Raw genomic sequence first — 19994 nt, forward strand, 5'->3', positions numbered from 1 at the left:
TATATATATATATATATATTCATTGTAGATTTATCGAATGTCAATAAAATATAAAAAGGTAAACACAATTATATACAGTATATCTTGTCCGTGTGCTTCTTAAGCTAATAGGACTTTGTTTGAGGTTATGCCATGATGCTTGACGTACACATATAATGTTTGCCGAACTTTATTTTGTAAACCTTTTTATAATGCTTGAGAACCCAGCTAATCTTAAACCATACAAAGAAAGTTAAACATTTCTTAATTTGTTTTCCTTAAAAGTCAATGCTTGCACATATATATATATATATAATACATTAGGTCTTGATAAAAATAAATTAATTAAAAAAAGAAATCTGAATGCTGATGAGAAATCGATTGGCTAACTAAATAGAAATCGGCAAAATAAGCTTACTATTTACTTACAAAGATCAAATAAAAAGCTGGGCCGCACTGCATGCACATAGCAGACAGCAGATCCGTCTTTGATCTAGTAGATACCTGGTGACTGTACTCTGATTGCTTTACAAGCGACTGAATCATGTGCAATTGCAGCTGTTCTGCATTGTCAGCCCTTTGTCCACACAGGTCACATAGCCGTCTCTTGAGGTAGTCGATCATATTCTAGCAGCCGATTCTCATCTTTAATTAGCTTGTCTGTTACGGCCAGCATCCCCGTCCTTTTCACTATATTGTTTGCGTTATTGTTATCGATTATCTTATTGTTGTTATTATTCATCATATCATCATTATCACTAGGTCTATCGCTGCTGTTATTTCGCTGAATCGAAGCGGCGCTACTGCTGCTGTCTTTGAAAAACACTCGTTGAGCAAAGCCATCAGCAGCCTCTTGAGCAACATGATCCACTAATCCAGGAATCATTTCAAGCAGAAAAATACCATTGTCGCTTTTTTGTAATGGGGAGGTCATTGTTGTATCAGTAGTTGTCAGAGTATTTTGTACGAAATCAGTCGGCACTGTACGAAGGATACTGGACTCATCTTGACTGACCTCAACGGCCCCCCCAGTCTCTTCTGTACCACTTTTCCTTTGATTCGTCATACAGTTGAACGTGGCAAGACAGGATGAACTAGTGTTTACCGCGACATCGGTTACGTCAGCCGTGCTTAATGTTTCAGCTTGATCGTTTGAGGTGATTTCAGCTCGCAATAGTGGTACTGCTCCATTTTCGGCGGCGTGTTCAGAGGTGATTTCTGTTGTACGTGGATCGTTAACACTGCCGTTGCTGACATTGTCGGTGGGACTCACGCTATCAGCGTATTGAGTCATCTCTCGCTGGCTGCGCAGAGGTGGAGGTGTCGGCGGAGGTGAGGGCAACTGTTCGATGGGAACGTGTCTTCGGGGTTTAGGTGGACTCAAAGCATTCAGGGGAGCTGAGTTCCTTCGAGGTCGGCCCGAAGCCGTGTAAACGGACATAGCTTGTGACATCGCTATAGCCAAAAAAGAAAGAAAATCCAAAAAAGATTCATTGACTTCAAATAGCAGTTACTTAGTAAAATGCGCACCAACATAGGATCAGGGATGGATGAGCTCTATTGCAGTTACAAAATGTTTAGGTTAAAATTCGACACTACTGCGGCAAATACTTTGATGGAAAGCCCTGAATGAGATTCACACTAATTGAAGCCATAAGGAAGAGAAGACTGCCAGTTGAGCCCATTAGGTTTTATAGGCTGACCTACAATCCCTTAAACACTCAATCGCTAGAAGGGCTTGGGAATCGAAGAAGCTGTAGAATCTGTTGTCCATCTAAGGTTTAAAAAAAAGGAAAAAACATGTTAATGAAAGAGAAAAATACATAAATTCAAACTCAATATTTCTTAAGACCACCTAGGCTACAATATAAGTTCAAGAGCAGCGGAATAAATCAAATCTGTATGGTGACCTGCGAAAACATAATTTTTGACGTCTTCACTAAAATATTACTAAAATGAATAAGATCATGAGTATGCTTTGTCTTAAGTAATTAACAACTAACTATACGGTTAACAACTAAGCCAGGTCCAGCTGAACGAAACCAGCATGGACAAATTCTTATATACGTACGAGGTTGCACCGAGTCAAATAAATGTCCATCAGGTGGTCGCAAGCTTTGCTGTGGATTACTGCTGCCGAATTTGTGTTTTCGAGGTGGTGGAAGGGGCGGCAGAAGGCCTGTCGGTTGTGGCGTGTGAAATGGGTTTCGCACCGCACTGAACTGAAACAAATATTATATCCTGTTCATCATATAATTCCAGTTCAGTGAGTTAAATTAGTGCGGCAAAATATAGCCATTTTAATGAGGGAAGGAACAATAGATTTTACAGCACAGTTAGGTATAAAAGAATCATTTTAATATTTAAGTCAACAAAATTACACTGCCCACTTTGTTTGGATGGATGTCTCATTTTAACTTTCAAGAATTCGAAGCGAAATATATGAGGCTGCCTATATATTGACGTTCCTGAACACCTAGAAATACAGGCATATAAACTACATATGGGCGTTATCACTGACTCTTAATTCCTCATACCTACTGCAATGTCTCTTTTATGCTATTTTCAATATTTTCTACTTTTTATTATTATTTCTATTTTATAAGCATACTCAATTATGAGGATGTTTTTCTATTGAGATCAATAAATGAAGATACACACTTTTTCTTTGAATCAGTTGGGAATAGTTTTTTTTCCAGGTTCTTAGGCTTTACAGTTAGCCAAAAAGGATATGTACCACATCTTCTATTTATTGAATAATCGGCACAAGATAGCTACTTTTTGTTTCTAGGTCCTTTTTGGCACAATACCTTTACCCTCATTTTTATAAATGCATTTTAGTGTTTGTCATGCCTAGTTGCCGGCAACGGCAAATTATTTTTAAAGCCAATTGAAAATTGTCCTAAAATCGTTCCTAAAACGTACGAGTAAGTACGCTAGTATTATTATTATTACTATCAAAATTGTCAATTATTGTAAATTAAACAAAGATTTAATGTTCTTTCAAATCGCATAGAACTATTTCGTTCTAACCGGGATACCGATTCAAGAAAACGAATATATCAACACGTCAAATATAACAGGTAAATACTATACACAGCACAGGACATAGCAGTAGAAGCTTAGCAAAATTATATTCAACAAGCAAGCATATTGCTTCATTTATGTAAACCGGCCACCGCCACATTACTCACAGGAATACGTCAACGTACTCCAGGTAAACCAAGGCTTCCCTTATCCCAAATGAAATCGACAAAATCAAGCATAAATTTTACCTTTCTTCTAAGAAATTCCCGTGCAAATTCTAACGAGAAGTTGTCATCGCCTTTGTACCATTTCTGCTGATTTCGGATTCGTTCCTCTAGACACTCAGGTATCAGTCCGCGGTTAACATTTATTGTTCGTAGAATTTCTGTATGAGAAAAAATGTCAGAAGTGCGAGAAAGTAATTATTTCTGGTGAAAATAAATATTTCAATGTAAATACTACCCATATATTTCAGTACAGTGTTCCTGTTTATTGCATCTGGTATTAACGAACGTTTTATGTTCGAATTCTGTTAGACTGGGTTTAAAGGACTACCTTATACTATATATGAATCTCTTAAATAGCTAACAACCAAAAGTCTTTCTTTTAGTTACCATTGGTTAGAACTCAAAATACTTATATACCATTGCACTGTTGCCAAATAGGCAAATTCTCATTGCCTTAGTCATAATGAAATTATCCAGAGAACGCTTCACCTAATCATATATGCATTTTACCATGATCATAATATTGAATTCTGTACACGAAAAGTACTGCGCCAATAACAAAAGATGTCCAAGAAAAGGAAACCAGTAGCTAGTATTACTATGTTCCTCGTGTTGATTAATTCCAACTATGAAGCTGTTCTTGCAGCGTTGTCTTCCTCATCTCTTCAACATCTGGCACCCTAAAGTACTCTCCGTTTAGCCATGAGGTGGTAGGCTCCTGATGCATAATTCTACAATAGCAAAAAAAATACGTTTGGGCGTGTGTTGTGCGAAGGTCTAATCAATGATACGCCCACAGCTCTATTATAGAGTTGATGCACTCTAACACCATTCTGTTGCAATGGAGGTAACGATATTTTTGCGCGCAGTATCAATCAAGGCTTGGACGCCCTTTCATCACGAGTTTTTAGAATGCAGGCTGTTACTGACTAGATCTACGCCTTCATGCGAGCGTCGTTTCTTTTTACTATCGGCGACGTAAGAGATCTACATTATTGTCTATTAAGTGTATCTTCATACGTTTATAAACGATAACGCGGACGATTGGTAGACATAGAAGAAAAAGTTAAAAGTGTCCTGGTTATGTGTTGAACTGTTGATGATAATGAAGAAAAATAACTATATAACCCTTATATTCTTATTATATTACAACGCTGCTTACCATTTTTCAGGAGGTCTTCAATGGTGCCGTACTGATCAAGAAAACGAAATGTATTCCGACGAACCTCGGAATTCTCGAGTGCAGTAAGCGCTTCATCATACGACGCGAAGAACACTCGAAGCTCATTGCCTAAATTCTCAACCTGAACGATTTTTTTGAACATTTAGGAAGGTATGTGATTTAAGAAGTGTTTTAAGAACATGAAGACACAGAGAGTTCGATAGTGCCATCGTAAATCGCTCACTTTCTTTGCCGATATATTTGCATCATTTTCATTTGGCCCATTCCACTCGATAAGTATCCATTGATGCAAAGTTTTTTCTTCTTTTTTTTTTTTTTTATAAAATTCACAGCGTTTATTTTCTTGTAAAAAGTGAATTGTTTTGTTTGAAAAATATCAGTTTAAAATAAACATAACGCATTATATCTTCCTCTCAATGAATATAAACTTTTATTGCTAACAAAGCTTGTGAAGTTTCGCTTTTAGGCATCAATTAAGTAGCCACCTAAAGAATAGGCACCTCTTGCATGTGGTCGAATGTCAACCGGAACTCATCCGTTACCGCCTGTAATAACGTCAAAAAGACGATTAATTTCACATACTTATTCATCGACGATTGTTAACGGTTATTATAGTTGCGCCTCACTTAGAGCACGTAAGGTTTTTCATTAAGTGATTACACATTTTAGAGCACATTTGTTCGTCTAATTTAACTGTATAATGTATCAATTTCAAGCTACTGGGATGAATCTAAATACAAATTTTTAGTTACAATACTTAAATATATTAAGGTGATATACTAGCTTGAAACATTAATGAATATATATAATAGATGCTCGTGGGCATTGGTTTATGTATTTAATTTCGGTTTGCCGAATCATAACAACACAAAACAATCGAATAATGCTATCATAACAATATATTTTTTATTATTATTTAATTTTTATATATTTAATAAAAGTACAATTTAATATTATGATGTAGTAGGATGAGGACTGATGATAAGAATGAATAGAAAGAAGATTCAAAATACAAATTTTCTAGCAACAATAGGCCAAATACTGATCACAAGCATTGCTTCAGTTATATTCGTTCATTGTGCTGCAACATATTTGCTGCGGCGTATTGCTCTAAGTATGTCACAATGAATTCACAGCACTACATATTTAGGTACAAAGATATATAACATATTGAAGGACATCGCACACTACTCTACTCTAAAATGGTCTGCGCTTAACAAAAGTCAAGCTGGGTTTACATGTTAGTGGCTGAAACAAAGGGAACCAGGTACGGCACAGCTTTCATTGGAAGACGTCGAAATATAGATGCTAACCTAAACTAACAGAAGCGCAGGAGATAAAATCACTCTTGAAAATAAAATAGAGGAGACGAAATGCAAACAACGAAGCGCCAGTGGAAGAAATTGATTTAACTAATATAAATGTACACATGTCATCTCGCGTCTTCCATATACATCACACTACGATTATAAGCTACGACTTGTGGGAGACTTCTAACTAAATATAAGTTTATGTATACATGATTTTTGTCGAAGCCATTCGCCAGTTTAGCTCTCTGATGGTCTCTGTCAAAAATATCATGTTCATCCCTGATGCTATGTTATCGGTATTATAGGCGCTAGATGAAAAAGGAATGATACGGTTACTGAACAGTTTCATGTTATAACCCATAGAAACAAGCTATCGAGCTTGAAACTAGATATAACACTTGGTTGTTTGTACGGCAAACATAATTAGATAACAAGTCCGTCGCTTAGTTATTAATGTACTTAGTGTTAAATGAGTGATATGGATATTAGCGCGAAAAAGTTAGGTATAAACTGTTACTCACGGGAAAACCATTATTCGGCGTCCATTTGAAGACCAACAACTCGCTGAAGAGCACAGGAAGGCCAAGCGATAGGTGCTCTTCGGTGGAGCGCGTGGATCGTCGTGAGGAACCCATTATCCGGGTCGCATCACAAACTTAAATAGCAGACATCTGAGCCTATTAGCAAAGGCTGCATAAATCTGTATTTAAGTCCAAAAAATTATCTGTGCTTGTCGATTATAACTGTGTATGTACGGAAGTCCGCAGGCGGTAACTACTGGAAGGGTAAAATACATACGTTTGATTTTGTAAGCCATAGGTTACAGGATTTTTGTTTTCTTGATGTTTTTAAGTTAACAATATATATATATATATATATATCGAGGCAATTTCAAAACTGTCACACTAATGATGCATATAAATATGTGTTGACAAAGCCTTATCTTATAGCTCATGCGCGACTGTTCATGGACATATATTTAATCGAAGGAGACGTTTCGTGGCATTTCTTATTTTTTTTTCAAACAAGTTTTTCTTGAACATTTATTAGTTTTGCGGTCACAAATAAAAAAAAAACGAAAGCAAATAGAATTTGTTATATTTGCTTTCGTTATTTCTTTTTCATTACTTTACCAAAAGTCTAAATTGACTAGTCGGACAATTCTGAAATTTGCTACATCTAGTTCGAGATTAAAGCGCTAAAAAGGAAAATGCTTAAAAATCCGTAGCAAGCCTAAAGGAACCTGCACACGACAACCTGCTCCGCACTGATCCTTGGTGCACAAATGATATGATATTCAGCCCTGTCAGAAAAGTCCGTTAATCAACTCAGGTACGTTGCCCTAACTAAAAATCATGTTCTTATAATTCAAAGATACAGCGTAAACATAGCTGCTTCTTTTTGGTAACGAAACGTTTTTTGTACGAATAATGTTACGCTTGTGAACATATTTTTAATAACAATACCCGGTCGGGGTTAAATTCTCTGCAGAGCCTTAGCAACTATAGCAGAAACGTCGGCTATTTCAAGTCGTGCTGTCTGTTTGTTGATGTTCTAAGCGCGTTTCGGGGAATTAGTCACGTTTGTCATTTACCACGCATTTCTAGCTAAGAAACAAAGGGCATACCGCATTTTGATTCGTGTACAAAATGGAATCATAAAACAAAAGATCTACTCAACACATTCTTGAATCAAATCACTAAGGATGACAACATGTGGTAAGCTTCGACTCCGTAGGCGCGCATATAGAAACATGTACAACCCTAAAAAATATCTTGAAGCTCGCCGTAAATTTCGCAATACTATGGTTCACTTAGATCTAGATGCTTCATTTTTACGCAGTCACTCTGCAGTAAAAGCAGCATTTCTCAGTAGATCGACAGTTCAAAGGTCGCGTAGAATCGAAGCTTATGATTAACCTTCGCAGGCTTGATACTTTCCTGTCTCAAAGATTTTACAAAGTTGAGCACCATTTGGCTAACACTGGAGCCGTTGACACAAGTCTTTCTCTACCATCAATACACGGACAGCGTAATAATTGCACTGTCAGCTCGTGTTACTGACTACAAGATTGTTTAATTCAACGGTCACTCTCACCGTAAATGTACAACGAATCTCGAGTACTCCGACATACTTTTCATAAGAAGCGTAGACAAACAAATGCTACTGAGATACTGAGCTATATTTCGAAGTTAAAATGGTAGAAGAGTAAGAGCAGCCAGTCGAGGGTGTTCACAGAGAGCGGTTGGACCGGTCTAACGTTTAGACACAATTAATTATGCAGAGCACACAGCTAGAAAAACCAAAAAAAAAAATAGAGAAAGGATTCGTTTTATCTACATAGACAACCATCAGGGTTCTTTGATGCGTCGCTTAGTGAGTGCTTCGTTTACTGATGGCGCTCACGTGAGAAGCACGGCACGAATGCATTCCCAGCTCGGCTGGACCTTCACCACGAATGGCACGTCTGCAGAGCATCAGCAAGCAACGAATGTAACAGAGATCATCGATGATCGTGTAGTCACCGGCAATGACACACATTTCATTACCATTAATTGACTGACGAGTGCCGTATGCGTAATCTGTAATAGAGCAGTAGGTTTCGTTGATGGCGTCGCTGCGCGCGATTGCCAACCGCAGACGAGCAGCACGTCTGAGGCGGGAAGCTATATAGATATAGCTGATAGTACAATACATATGCAATATGATAGAGAACGCCTGCCGATTCGAAAAAAGAGGCGTTATAATTTAAGGGAAGGTGGAGGGCAGGAACTAATGACCTATGGAGCACTATTTGTGACGCACAGTTCGAAATGCGCACAGAGAGCATTACTTACGAGACCCAAACTCAATGAGACTTCAAGCGCGTTGGGCATGGTGTAACCGCTCTGCAGGTTATCGCGTCGATAGGCGATAAGTATAATTGCGATCTCCGTCGGAAAGTCCATTGATAGGGCCGCTTTTGTGGTTCTGTCACAGATAGTAGTACTAGCAAGCTGTGTGCTTCATTGCAAACACATGTTGCTATACCTTAATGTGCACACAATAAAATGGCAAGCAGGCACAGGTGCAATAATTGTGTATTTATTTGGGTATGACAATGGAGTCGTAGCAGTTAATTTACATAGACACTTGTATAATCTAAAAAGAATTTATTCCTAAGGGACTAAGCTCGCAGTATTTGAATACATAGGATTAGAATGGCGATACATTCATTCTGTCTACAATATAGGCACGAATCTTCATAGAGGACGATCGGTCCTCTGTGCCCACTTCGATGAGAGTCTCTTGTTGAGATATGTAACACGCAATATCATAACACACAGTCTTTAGTATTGCACATGTAGGGACAGATGTTTCTACCCAATACGGAACCAGTCAGAAAGACAATTGACGATTTCATTTATTATAGTTACATGACTTCTAGATGTACCTTTGTATGATCCGCGTGCATTTAATATTTTACCTATAAGCTACTCGCCGAGATCGTGCTACAAGCTTGTGTGCATAAGAAGCGTTAGGCACGCGCGCGATAAGTTTCAAAGGTAAAAAGTTGTGCAGAAACGAACGGTTTCCATTTTTGTTTCAAAAGCTATTTTCAGATCAGCTCTGCATCAAATTCAGTAGCCTAACAATCACATCTTGAGCAGGAAGAGCTGACATTTGACCCTGGCAGAATCGAAATATACTACGTTAAAGGGCAGCTTGTGAAAGCTGACAAAAGCCCAGTCTTTATTATCACTTAACAGTTGCGTATGGATCGTTTGATTTATAAGCAAACTATAGGTGAAAGATGACCCAGTATTAAGTTGCATTCCTTTTTAGGTTGACATAGTTTTTAAAATACATGGGTTTTAAAAAAGGGTATCATTTGTTTACCCTGCAGCTGCTCTAATCTATTAAAACGTTAGCCTTTACTCGAACAGAAACGGCGTTAAATTACTGTAATGGTTCTCGCCTTTTGTCGGTGGTACCCTCACACTCTTGTTAGCATGGCAAAAGGCACTTCAGCATCTTTTATGTTTCAATGTCTTGTCAATGCTTTGGTTAATCGCTATCGAAGCCTTTCCTGTCTGATGAATATTCTACGGATGAATTTACTAGAGAAATCGTCGTTTTCCAAATGCATGTATTCGTTAAAAAGTAAGGTTGCCGAATTAACAAGGTAAAGTCTTCAGCAAGATGGATGAAAGGGTCTACAATCGTGCAATATTCGGTATCTATTGGTTTGCAGCGTCTGGAAAAAAGACCAATCAAGCTCAGAGTAACGCAATGCCATCAAAATCCCATTTCAGGTTATCGGAACGAAAGAAAAGCATACGTTCGGTTGCTTGCAGTTAAACTTACGACCTGTAAGTTCACTTTCGATGTCATATGATAGGAACTGATAGAAGACAGGCGAACTATGAACCCTGTCGCGAAGTCGCCACACCCAGTCATGAGCAAATCGAGAATATTGTTTTGAAAAAAATGTTAGGCGTTGCGAATACAAAAATTGCATAATGACTTCGTTTTGCAGTCACAGTATGTGTAACGCACTTAAAATTGTTTCGGGTCCATGCTCATAAGTTGTATCCAGGAAGCACTTAGCTCCATTTTTATCTGCAGTTAAGCTTAGCATCAAAATGCCCTGACTGAATGGATAGAGAAGGAGAAAGATTATTTTGGTAAGTTCGATAATAGGTCAATTGACAGTACATTGATTAATCATGAACCAGATTTTCTGTAATTATTCTCGGATAAATCAATAGCTTATTGCTCAGATCATAAAACAGTATTAAGATGTGATTTATAGATATTGGCAAAAATAAATAATAGTTGTTTTCGCTATTGTGGTGCTCTTAAATACGCTTAAAGCGGCGCTATGATATTCTATCAAAAATAGCGCGGAAGTGTGTGTGTGTGTGTGTTTGCGTGTGTGTGTGTGCGTGCGTTTGTATGCGGTAGTTTGTGTAGCAAAGCGCGGTGGAGTTGAGTCCCGTAGCAAACATATTGTGGAGACTCAAAAATTGTGTTCGTGACAGCAACCCAGCTGACTCCTGTCTTGTCGGCCAATACCGTGGTCCTGCCCCCCACCCGAACTGATTGTTCGAACATATTCACATAGTCAGTGGCAGAAATATTGACCATTAAAGGTATATGGGTACTATGAATATATTGTACTTTACAGACTAAGAAGGCAGACCTTCAATGGATTTTTAGAAAGGCATGTATATAAGAAAGTTTTACGCCTTTTTGTAAATTAAATATAAAGACTTCTTAGCTGCGTGTCTGAAATCGCAGCTGACAACTTCTAATTTGGCAAGGTGCAAGTTGAACACGTAGTTAGGTGTCGGCGAACACGGTCTGTGGCTGAAATCTGTAATTTTCATAAGGTCATTGCCTGTTTTTGTGTTACTACTTTATTTGTTTATTGTGGCTTCGGTTAACTATATTGTAGCTTGCGCAATTATGTTTTTCCATCCAATGCTACTCCTAAACAAGTGCTTCTCCTTGTTATAGCCAAACGAATTCGTTGAGACTCTCGGCTTCGCGTTATTGTGCAGTGATGATTTTTGGGTAAATTTTTTACTCTCGACATTGAATGTACTTCTGGAGCCCCTATTCGTACCTCTTTAATCATCTCTGTCAGACGATGCGTAATGGACCATTTTAATCTTATCAATTAGGCTATGATTATTGAACTGAAGTTTCGTGAACGCGTGTCTCATTAATAATGTGCACACTGAACGCGTTTAATGCAAGCTTGAAGGTCACATCCTGCACACTGGGTAAAGTCACTTGCGTCTATTTAATGCTGACAATTTAGTCAGTAAGGCATTCCTAGGGGTCGAATCACTACGATTGTTGAGGAGCACGCGCGGTTGTCGAGATGGCTGTATGATTCACAGATTGGCAAATGGCACGTTATAAAGAGCACATGAGTCAAACCAGTATCTGCCACTATGAGTCAAACTACTGTTTCGCCTATAGACTCTCTAACATTAGAAACTAGTCCATCAGTCGCGTCATCGACCATATCGCAGCAGAGTTCTTTTACATTCTTCCGTTAACACAATGCAAAGCATACTGTTGTCTGGCGATAAGTTGCGAACAACATTTACTACCAAATGACTCAAGAACACATTTCTATAACAATCAGAAATAGTTTGCGCGAATTCGACGTGTAATTAAAAAAAATCTTTACAGGTATTACAAGTTGAATAAACACAAGTTGATTGATCAGATCTTTTGTTTGTAGATGAATAAAATTTGTTATGTGCGCTTTTACTTGAACGATATATTACCTAATCCTCCACACACACATATATGTTAACATACAGTTACAGGTGTCCAACTGAGGCAACCAACCGCAGGCAGGTTAACAGCTGCATTGTGACGCCAGTCAGTCTGATCGCGCGACCGTCAATGAAGTAAAGTTACAAACTGAAAAAAACTTTGATATAATAGAAAATAATTAAGTTGCTAACTTATTCACATAAAACACTATGCGCGCGAAAACAAAAAAAGAAAGGAAAAATGATTACGCCAGCAGAACCTTCTTCCACACATTCTTCGTAGTAACTGGGCAGTACCGGTCCTTCAAGCTGGGTCAAACTCACCAGTTCACTCATGCGCCACATCAGAAGACGCGAAAACACTCAGTTGTGCCCTACTATAATGGTCCACGGTCATAGAAGCTAATCGCAGTCGATACTTCGATATTTCGCAGCTCGTAAGGGGTATACAACGGATCGGCCACGATGGATAATTTTTGTTGGAAACTATACAGCTTCTGCATTTTATTATGTATTAGTATATTAGTACTCTATATAAGAAGAATATGAATGATCGTCGCCTAGAGAAACTGATGGTATGAATAATTTTGTAATTTTGTTGCAGACTATCTTGGGCTTCGGTTGGAAAGCGGGTGGCCTTTTGGATTTGTATTGGATGTTTTTAAAGGAAGTTTTTAGAAAATAGTAATTGATAAGTTCGAAAAGACAAGCAGATCAAGGACTGCCTGAACTAACAAAGTCCCAGGTTGCAGAATAACGTTGTCGTTTACAAATTATTCAGCGCCTTTTAATGATAGGCTCTTGGCAGCAGAGTTAACACCCATTGCTTTTCAAATAAAATATCATATGTAGGAGTACAAAAGCACAAAGGGTTTTTGTTAGTCGATTATGATTTGTTTAGCTTCCCGTACGATGGTACGCCCTTCTTCAGTTAATAGCATAGGGGTATTCGACACCTGTAGAATCAAAGGAGTATTCTGGCGTCCTGTCAGTTCTGTACATTGTAACCGAAGGCATAACTCCTGAATGTCAAGTTGTATGCTGTATACTCCCTGGCAGGAAGTTTGTGAAAAACGAACTTTGTAGGAAAATTTTTAAAAAGATAATGGGGTATACTGATGATCTTCTCAGCTTTTCGATCAGACAGGTGTGTGATTTCGTTAGTAATCCTAAATTGAAATGGCGAACAAATTATACTGTATCCTATACAGACGGAAAATTAATCTTGTTAAATATTTCTAAATATATGTAGCAAATTCGTTGTCACAAAGGTTTATTACACAACTAACATATCTTAGAAAACTAAGCACGCCCTAGATAAGATCTGCCGAAGCGGTTACGGTATCTCATGCGAAAAATGTCGCCAACAGATTCATTCTAGAGGAATCTCTCGTTCCTTCACATAGACGAAAACCCCGCTCCCCCAAAGGTTCCGCAGCCTATTCAAGACTTGCACAGCTTTTTGTCATGGTAGAAATACAGCGTAAAATAAAAATCGACACACGCTTAGCTACCCATGGAGACACGGTACATTATTTTATTCTGTCTGCCGCGGTATTTTCACATATACGCTGTAGATAGGTCTATACATCGTGAAAGGGTGTCTGTCAGCTGCTTATTTGTCCATTACAAATCATCATCACCATTACCATCGTGATTACCATCATCGAGCCTTTTCTGACCATCTGTTTCCTATCGCCGAAAGCTGCTACCTGTACCGGAGGCTATCATGGCAATACCACTCACTTAAAATATCTATCAAAGCTAAATGCGTTTAATAACTGTCTGTTTGACTGCGTGTATGACTGGATGAATGACTGTCGTAAATAGTTAACTGGCTTTGCGGTATCAACAATGCTACGTTAGCACCGTCTGTTCGCTTCCTTGCGATTTGACGCTTCTGTGCACGCAGTTTATTCAGCAATGATATTTCAACTAACTTTTTCCTTGTGCCGTGTGCTGCTCATGTCATAATAGCACACGCTATGGTGAAAGTCGCATTGACGACTTAATATGCGCAGCGATCGCTCCGTACCAGTGCTCGGTCGCGGCAACTTTGATGTGCCGCAACTGCGATGTTACCTCACGCACAAAATCCGCCATAGCCTATAGGCACAGAATGTCTAGGCAAATCGTTGAGCATACATAGATCACTGCAAACTATAATACAACTGTTGTTGATGCCACTGATCGCCGCTGATGTCGCTGCTGTAGAATAGTGCGGAGACATAACAACGGAAAAACATTAAGCCAATCCATTGTTAAGCACACTGATAATGGCTAAACATGAATGATGTGAGGGTCACTGACAAAGGCCGAGGCCGGCCATACCGATACGTCACATTACGACTGCTTGGCAAGTCAGCCACGAATAAATGTCAACAGCAGGCGGCTGAGCAACAACGACGGGGGAGCTCTGATGTTATTAGCTTTCGTGGCCACTCTATAGCGTCATAATGGTGCCGCTGCTATTAATGGATCTGCTTATCATGATGACGACAACGACGTCAAACGAACAGCATACGTTCAACAACGCGACGGTATTATGGCCTCTGCTTGTCTTACTATTACCATAATAAATAATACAATATACGTACGAAGACTTGTAGGGAGGGAACTGGGGTCGAACGTGTTCGACCCACAGACTGTTTTCCCTATATGTGTCTTTTGGTATTATTACGATTCTGATGCTAGTGGATATTTCAATGGTTCAAGCCAGAAATGGTAAATTATGCTGAATTGGACAATGGAGAGGAATAGTGCAGTTAAAGGCCAAAATGCTATATGTACATAGAAAAATATGAGGTGGAATATCTAAAAGTGTGGGGCGGGGGAGTCATTACTGACATGATTGCCCACATTAAGTAAAGAAATAAATGTACACTTAGTGGAAATACGGCAGCCGTTCTTCGCTCAACTCAGCTTCAGACGACAAAGTAACATGCCCCCCCCCCCCCCGCCTCCCCCCATGTTATTACTCTTGACACAAATTTGCAAGATTTTGAAGCTGCGGCTGGTTGAAGCCATGACAGGAAAATCGAAGTAAAACATTTCCACTAGCTGTCAACTTTTCCATTTGAATGAAACCAGCAACGACGCACGACGTTCCGTTCGACAAACAAGATGAGAAATAAATTTTCTTAGCTTAAACAGAAATCAAACTGTGAATACTGTAAAGAACTGAGGTTTTCCTACTGACCTATTAAGGGCAATCCTCATTTGACTTGAGCTAAGCTTTTGGATTATTCAGCTTGTGATTATAATGAAATGGACGACCTTATATTTCGACTTGTATCTAAAACAGCATCCTTTACAAGAACAAAGATAAGTCGCAGATGATAAGTATTAATTGCATCATCTTGCTTTTTGATCATCATGACGAAATCTGTAGAAGTAAGGTTTTACCGTATTAAAATATATTAAACTGTTACAAACGAATCTGGAGAACTTTAAAATTGAATAATCCTTGGGCTAATTGGGTTAAAATGTGTTAAGAATGCTTTTCTTTACTTTCATACGCTTGTGCCAGCGCTGTGGCAAGTTCTAAACAGCCACTACCGTTCGCGTTCTCAGATGTAATCGCTTTCTATCTATAACTTTTTGAAGTTATAGAATCGATAGTAGGATATGTTTGCCTACTATTTGCATTTTCCGGGACACAAAAGCCCTGTAATGACTCGGACTGAGATCGGAAAAACAAGTGGGTTAAACTAAACGTTGGATAATGCTTTATCCAATCCAAAAAGTGGTTTGGGCATCGTGATCAGGTCTCGTCGAGGGCAACGTCGTCAAGGGATCAGACGGCGTAGGCGTGGCTGCGGTGCCAATGGTACGCGAGTTTTTTGAGGTACCAAATTGCATTCTCTGTTTCATTTTGGGCCGGTATCTTGCAATAGTAGATGGGCCTGATGTCCATTACACATACCATCGTCGTACTTATGCACCTACTCGACACTGCTACCGAATTCGATTACTTGCCGAAATGACGCTCTCGCTAAGTTCCTCTGTTCGCTTAGTCTAGCCAAAATAACTGAGCCATGCCTCGTCTTTGACAATTATCTGCTACGGAAGCGTTTGCTGTTGGTTGAAGCTGCGTATATTGCGCAAAAAATACGTCGCACGCATTCTCAACTGGCTTGGAACCAGTTCACAGAAAACTCTTTCTTTTTTTTTTTTAATTTCATCTGCTAGAAATGCTGAGTTCAAAGACTGTTTAATTATTACCGAGGCCGAATCGGCGTATCGTCAAACTTCTTTTTCAATCGCATTGCTCATATATTACTAGTCCCTCTAGTCAACGTAAAACGCAGCGCGGGCAAGAACGCATTCCGCTTGTCACTTAATGAGGGCATTTTCTTCTATATTTCGACTTTTAAAATAGACTATACTCGTAAATTTTTAGCTTTCTAGGAGCTCAAATATACTACCTACCCCTCGAAAGCATCCGTCTTTCGGGTGTAATCAATTAGAATAACACGATAACATTAAACCTTATAATGGGTGCGCATATTAGTTATTCTTGAATATCACTGAAAAGTGGGTGCAAGTGTTACAGATACTTAACAAAGAGAAAAAGCAATTCATACATCTAAAAAAACTTGAAATAAAGCCAATTTTCGTCTACGTTGTTACGATTTATTCTATCTGTCAACGAGCTAATGCCAAAAACGCTTGCGCTAGGCACCGCCTTCCGAAGTCAACCAATGTGCTTTTGTCACTTTCGCACTTACAGAATATTCTTGATCATTGCCAGAATTAATAGGACGTTAACATCTGGTTGCCACCTGAGTGCCTAAGGTGCCACTGGAAATTGGAATTATGTACGGCAAATTGATGATTTCTAGATGAGTCAACTAACAGATACGACAGCCCAAGTGAAGAGTACGTAAAGAAATTTTCCAGTTTTACGTTTGCAACTGCGTTAAGCATTGCAACTATGTCTAATAGAGAAGAAGCTGGTTCTGTAAAAGAAGTTTCGTCACCCGCTACTTAACGTATTCGATGACAAATTTCCTCACCTATCCACTACGCTAAATACAGGGCAGGACATACGCTCTGTTCGATGAGAACCCTAGTCAACACGAATCGAAGACCATTGGTTCTCTAGAGATGCGAACATTTTTTTTCCTAAAAAGATAAACGAAACTGCTAGCTTTGCTTAAATTATTCTTAGTGGTTGTGAGAATTACCCTTCAAAAAGGAAGTCCGCGTAATAGTGCAGTAATAACGTGTCTGCCTACAAAACGAACCAAATTAAAGCCAAGCGTGGGCACACTTTATTTCACATTACGGGCCAGCAGCGTAAAATAATGCCCAACGACAGTACTGGACATATCACGCGACCCAAAATCTCCTCGGATACTGGCGTTTTGCAAAGGTGACACAGTATTACAATTAGATTAAAAAAAAAACCTAGTGGGTGCCATCGATACGGGCATAAACTGGTGTTTAAGGTGAATTCGTGGCTTAAACAATTATCCACCATGTTAAGGTAGCCACCATGTATACTAACCGAGCTATTAGGAATATCTCTGAGGATTATTCTAGTCCGCACTATACCTGCCGACATGACGCTGTATGATTCGAAAGATAGGGGTAGGGTAACAGCCATTTAACGTGGAAAACACCAAGCGTATTTTGACTCATCCCCGCTCAGAATTTGTCGCTCGTCTGTCAAAAACCATTCGAACAGCAACTGATTGTTGGTTTTACAAGAAAAATTGCTGAACTTCTGCAAGGTAGAAGGTGAACATATCTATCATAGCTGGAATATTAACACGGAGAATTATGCTAAGCTTGGCAGGTTTTCGTCCAGCTATTTTCAAGCACCTAAGCATGGCCAGTATTGTTCGATTATAGAAATGGTCAGATGAGCTCAATATTTGCCAGTGCTTCAAAAAAGCTTAACTAACATAACTAGATGACATTAATTGTCGACATCTCAAGTGGCTGTGCTCTGTAAGTTGCGTCCTGTTGTGTTACATTCGAAATAACTATGCGAGTCGCCGAGTGACCTTTTACCGTTGTTTCGAGCGTCAGTGCCGCTTGATTCTAAATTATGTCCAGCCCTTTCATACTTCGGCCGTCGTATAACGCGGTATAACTTCTAATAATCGAATCGTTGCTATAATGCTGTACCTTGCCACTTGTATTTTTGCTCAAAGCGAATATTAACGGGAGCCTTAGGCAATGTATTCAAAGCACGTATACGCTTCTTTTATAAAGTTAGTTCGACCGGTTTTTGCCATAGCCATCGCTATGTCACGACGAGCAGCTAACAAGCTGTTGTCGTCCTTTTTGTTGAAAAACTCTCCTATGCTATGGTATACTAGTCGACAGAAAACGTGCCATCATATGATTAGCGTTGATCATGTGTCGATTTGAGGAGACATTGGAAAAAGGCCGAGTTGACTTCGTGCTATCGATGCCACATTACCCACAGATATTTCGCCTTTTTGCCAGCCTTTACCTCACTTAGCCAAATTTTCCGTAAAAAAATATTCGAGAACAGATGTTACAGTTAAAAATATGGAATTCTTTATCTAGAATGAAGAATGCGAAGTCAACACGTTTCATAACGGGAGACTCGTCGTATATGATACGACAATTTTGATTCGAATTTTCATCGCATAATTTTCTTTTGCATTTATTACAATTCTAATAGCTACTCATGTTCAGTATTATTGAAACACTTGCTGAGTTTTGTCGAATAAAAATTGTTCCTTTTATATTATTGTGAAAGATGGAGTAACGGCTGCATTTGGCCTAACATGCTCTCGGCTTTGCATGGCACCCGAGCCGTCACACAGGAAAACATAGATGTGCGCCATTAAAAAGCCTCAAAAAAAGCTCAAACTGCATCCCATCATATGAGCTCTTGCAAACCCCACTGAATATTACCAATAGCAACTTTCACAATTGCGTTGACAACTAATCGAATCTGCGCATTGTTCGCAGGTTATTGCGTCAGTGATCGATATCGTTAAGGTGGCCGGAAGCGTAAAAACTATTTTAACGCTCGGCGATATAGATTCATACGGATTACGGACTGTCGCAGGTCCGTACAGAATATTGGAGAGGAAATCACGTAAAATTTTATATTTATCTATTTTCACAACAGTTTATGATACAGTGCATTAAGAAAACGTATCGATCGGCAGACTTGTTGTCGCAGGCTCAGTCAATGTAGAGAAGGTTGCATAAATTTTATTACGTTTTTTGTTAAAAGCGATCCCCAATTGCAAAATTTGCCACATTGCATGTACATATCCCTTTGAGAACATATCATTTAAGTGCATAGTGTGTAGAACGATGGGCCATGCGTAAGTAGTACGCACATCTTGTAACATATGAAAGATATTGCCCGTGGTAAGGTCTACGGCCTATGAGTAAAACACTCTAGACAGGTTACTTTGGTATTTATGCCTTTGGTAAATAACTGGTACAGTCAGCTATGGCAAGTTTTTCAAAGATACTAGTAATTCTGCTCATTATAGCTTTACAGAGCTTGTGAGCATTACAAAATACTATTTTTTTAGCAAAACAACTTTAATGGACTAATATTTAAATATCCGCTTGTAGTTTTAGTTTATAATTCTAAGTGCACCTGGTCATTTCTAGCTCTACACATAAATATGGCAACAAAAAGATAAACAGTATTTGCCAAGCAAATCTTATCAATACAAGAATGACGCTAAAGTTCCATTAGTATGCATTTGCTTGTCCGAAGCTATTTAAATACCTATGTGAAGTTTTCGCTTATCTACGACTATATGCTAATTGACTGTCATCAGTAAATTTGGAAGCGAAGATAGCGCTTAGTATCGAAAATTCTTCTAAATGAAATTCTTATTTTGCGGCGGAATCTCGTCGGAGGACTGGTAAAAGCGCAGGGCAAGGTCCTCAGCAAAATAACAGCTCATTATAGAGGCAACCATATTAAAAACAGATACTACGATGTTAGAGACCGTAAAGAAGCGGACTATATATA

General features: G+C 38.9%; 1 protein-coding gene across 27 annotated transcripts in view; it reads right to left on the reverse strand.

Moving 5' to 3' along the window:
* LOC111244113 (uncharacterized) overlaps nucleotides 1–19994 on the reverse strand; it is a 27002-nt gene that overhangs the window by 1651 nt on the left and 5357 nt on the right. For 7 of the 27 annotated variants that reach the window (XM_086981511.1, XM_022790790.2, XM_086981517.1 and 4 more), the window contains 6 exons: nucleotides 6248–6503; nucleotides 4917–4961; nucleotides 4396–4537; nucleotides 3255–3391; nucleotides 2051–2201; nucleotides 146–1434 (listed from right to left, as the gene is read on the reverse strand). In XM_086981511.1, coding sequence (XP_086837637.1) covers nucleotides 572–1434; nucleotides 2051–2201; nucleotides 3255–3391; nucleotides 4396–4537; nucleotides 4917–4961; nucleotides 6248–6361 — 1452 coding nt within the window. In that variant the 5' untranslated portion in view covers nucleotides 6362–6503 and the 3' untranslated portion in view covers nucleotides 146–571. Of the gene's footprint in view, nucleotides 1–145; nucleotides 1435–2050; nucleotides 2202–3254; nucleotides 3392–4395; nucleotides 4538–4916; nucleotides 4962–6247; nucleotides 6504–7823; nucleotides 8055–8075; nucleotides 8229–12047; nucleotides 12163–19994 lie in introns of those variants that run through there. The other 20 variants (XM_022790791.2, XM_086981508.1, XM_086981507.1 and 17 more) reach the window with 8 other exon arrangements.

The sequence above is a fragment of the Varroa destructor genome, unplaced genomic scaffold (genome assembly GCF_002443255.2).
Source record: "Varroa destructor unplaced genomic scaffold, Vdes_3.0 BEIS01000002.1, whole genome shotgun sequence".
In the NCBI taxonomy this organism is placed as follows: domain Eukaryota; kingdom Metazoa; phylum Arthropoda; class Arachnida; order Mesostigmata; family Varroidae; genus Varroa; species Varroa destructor.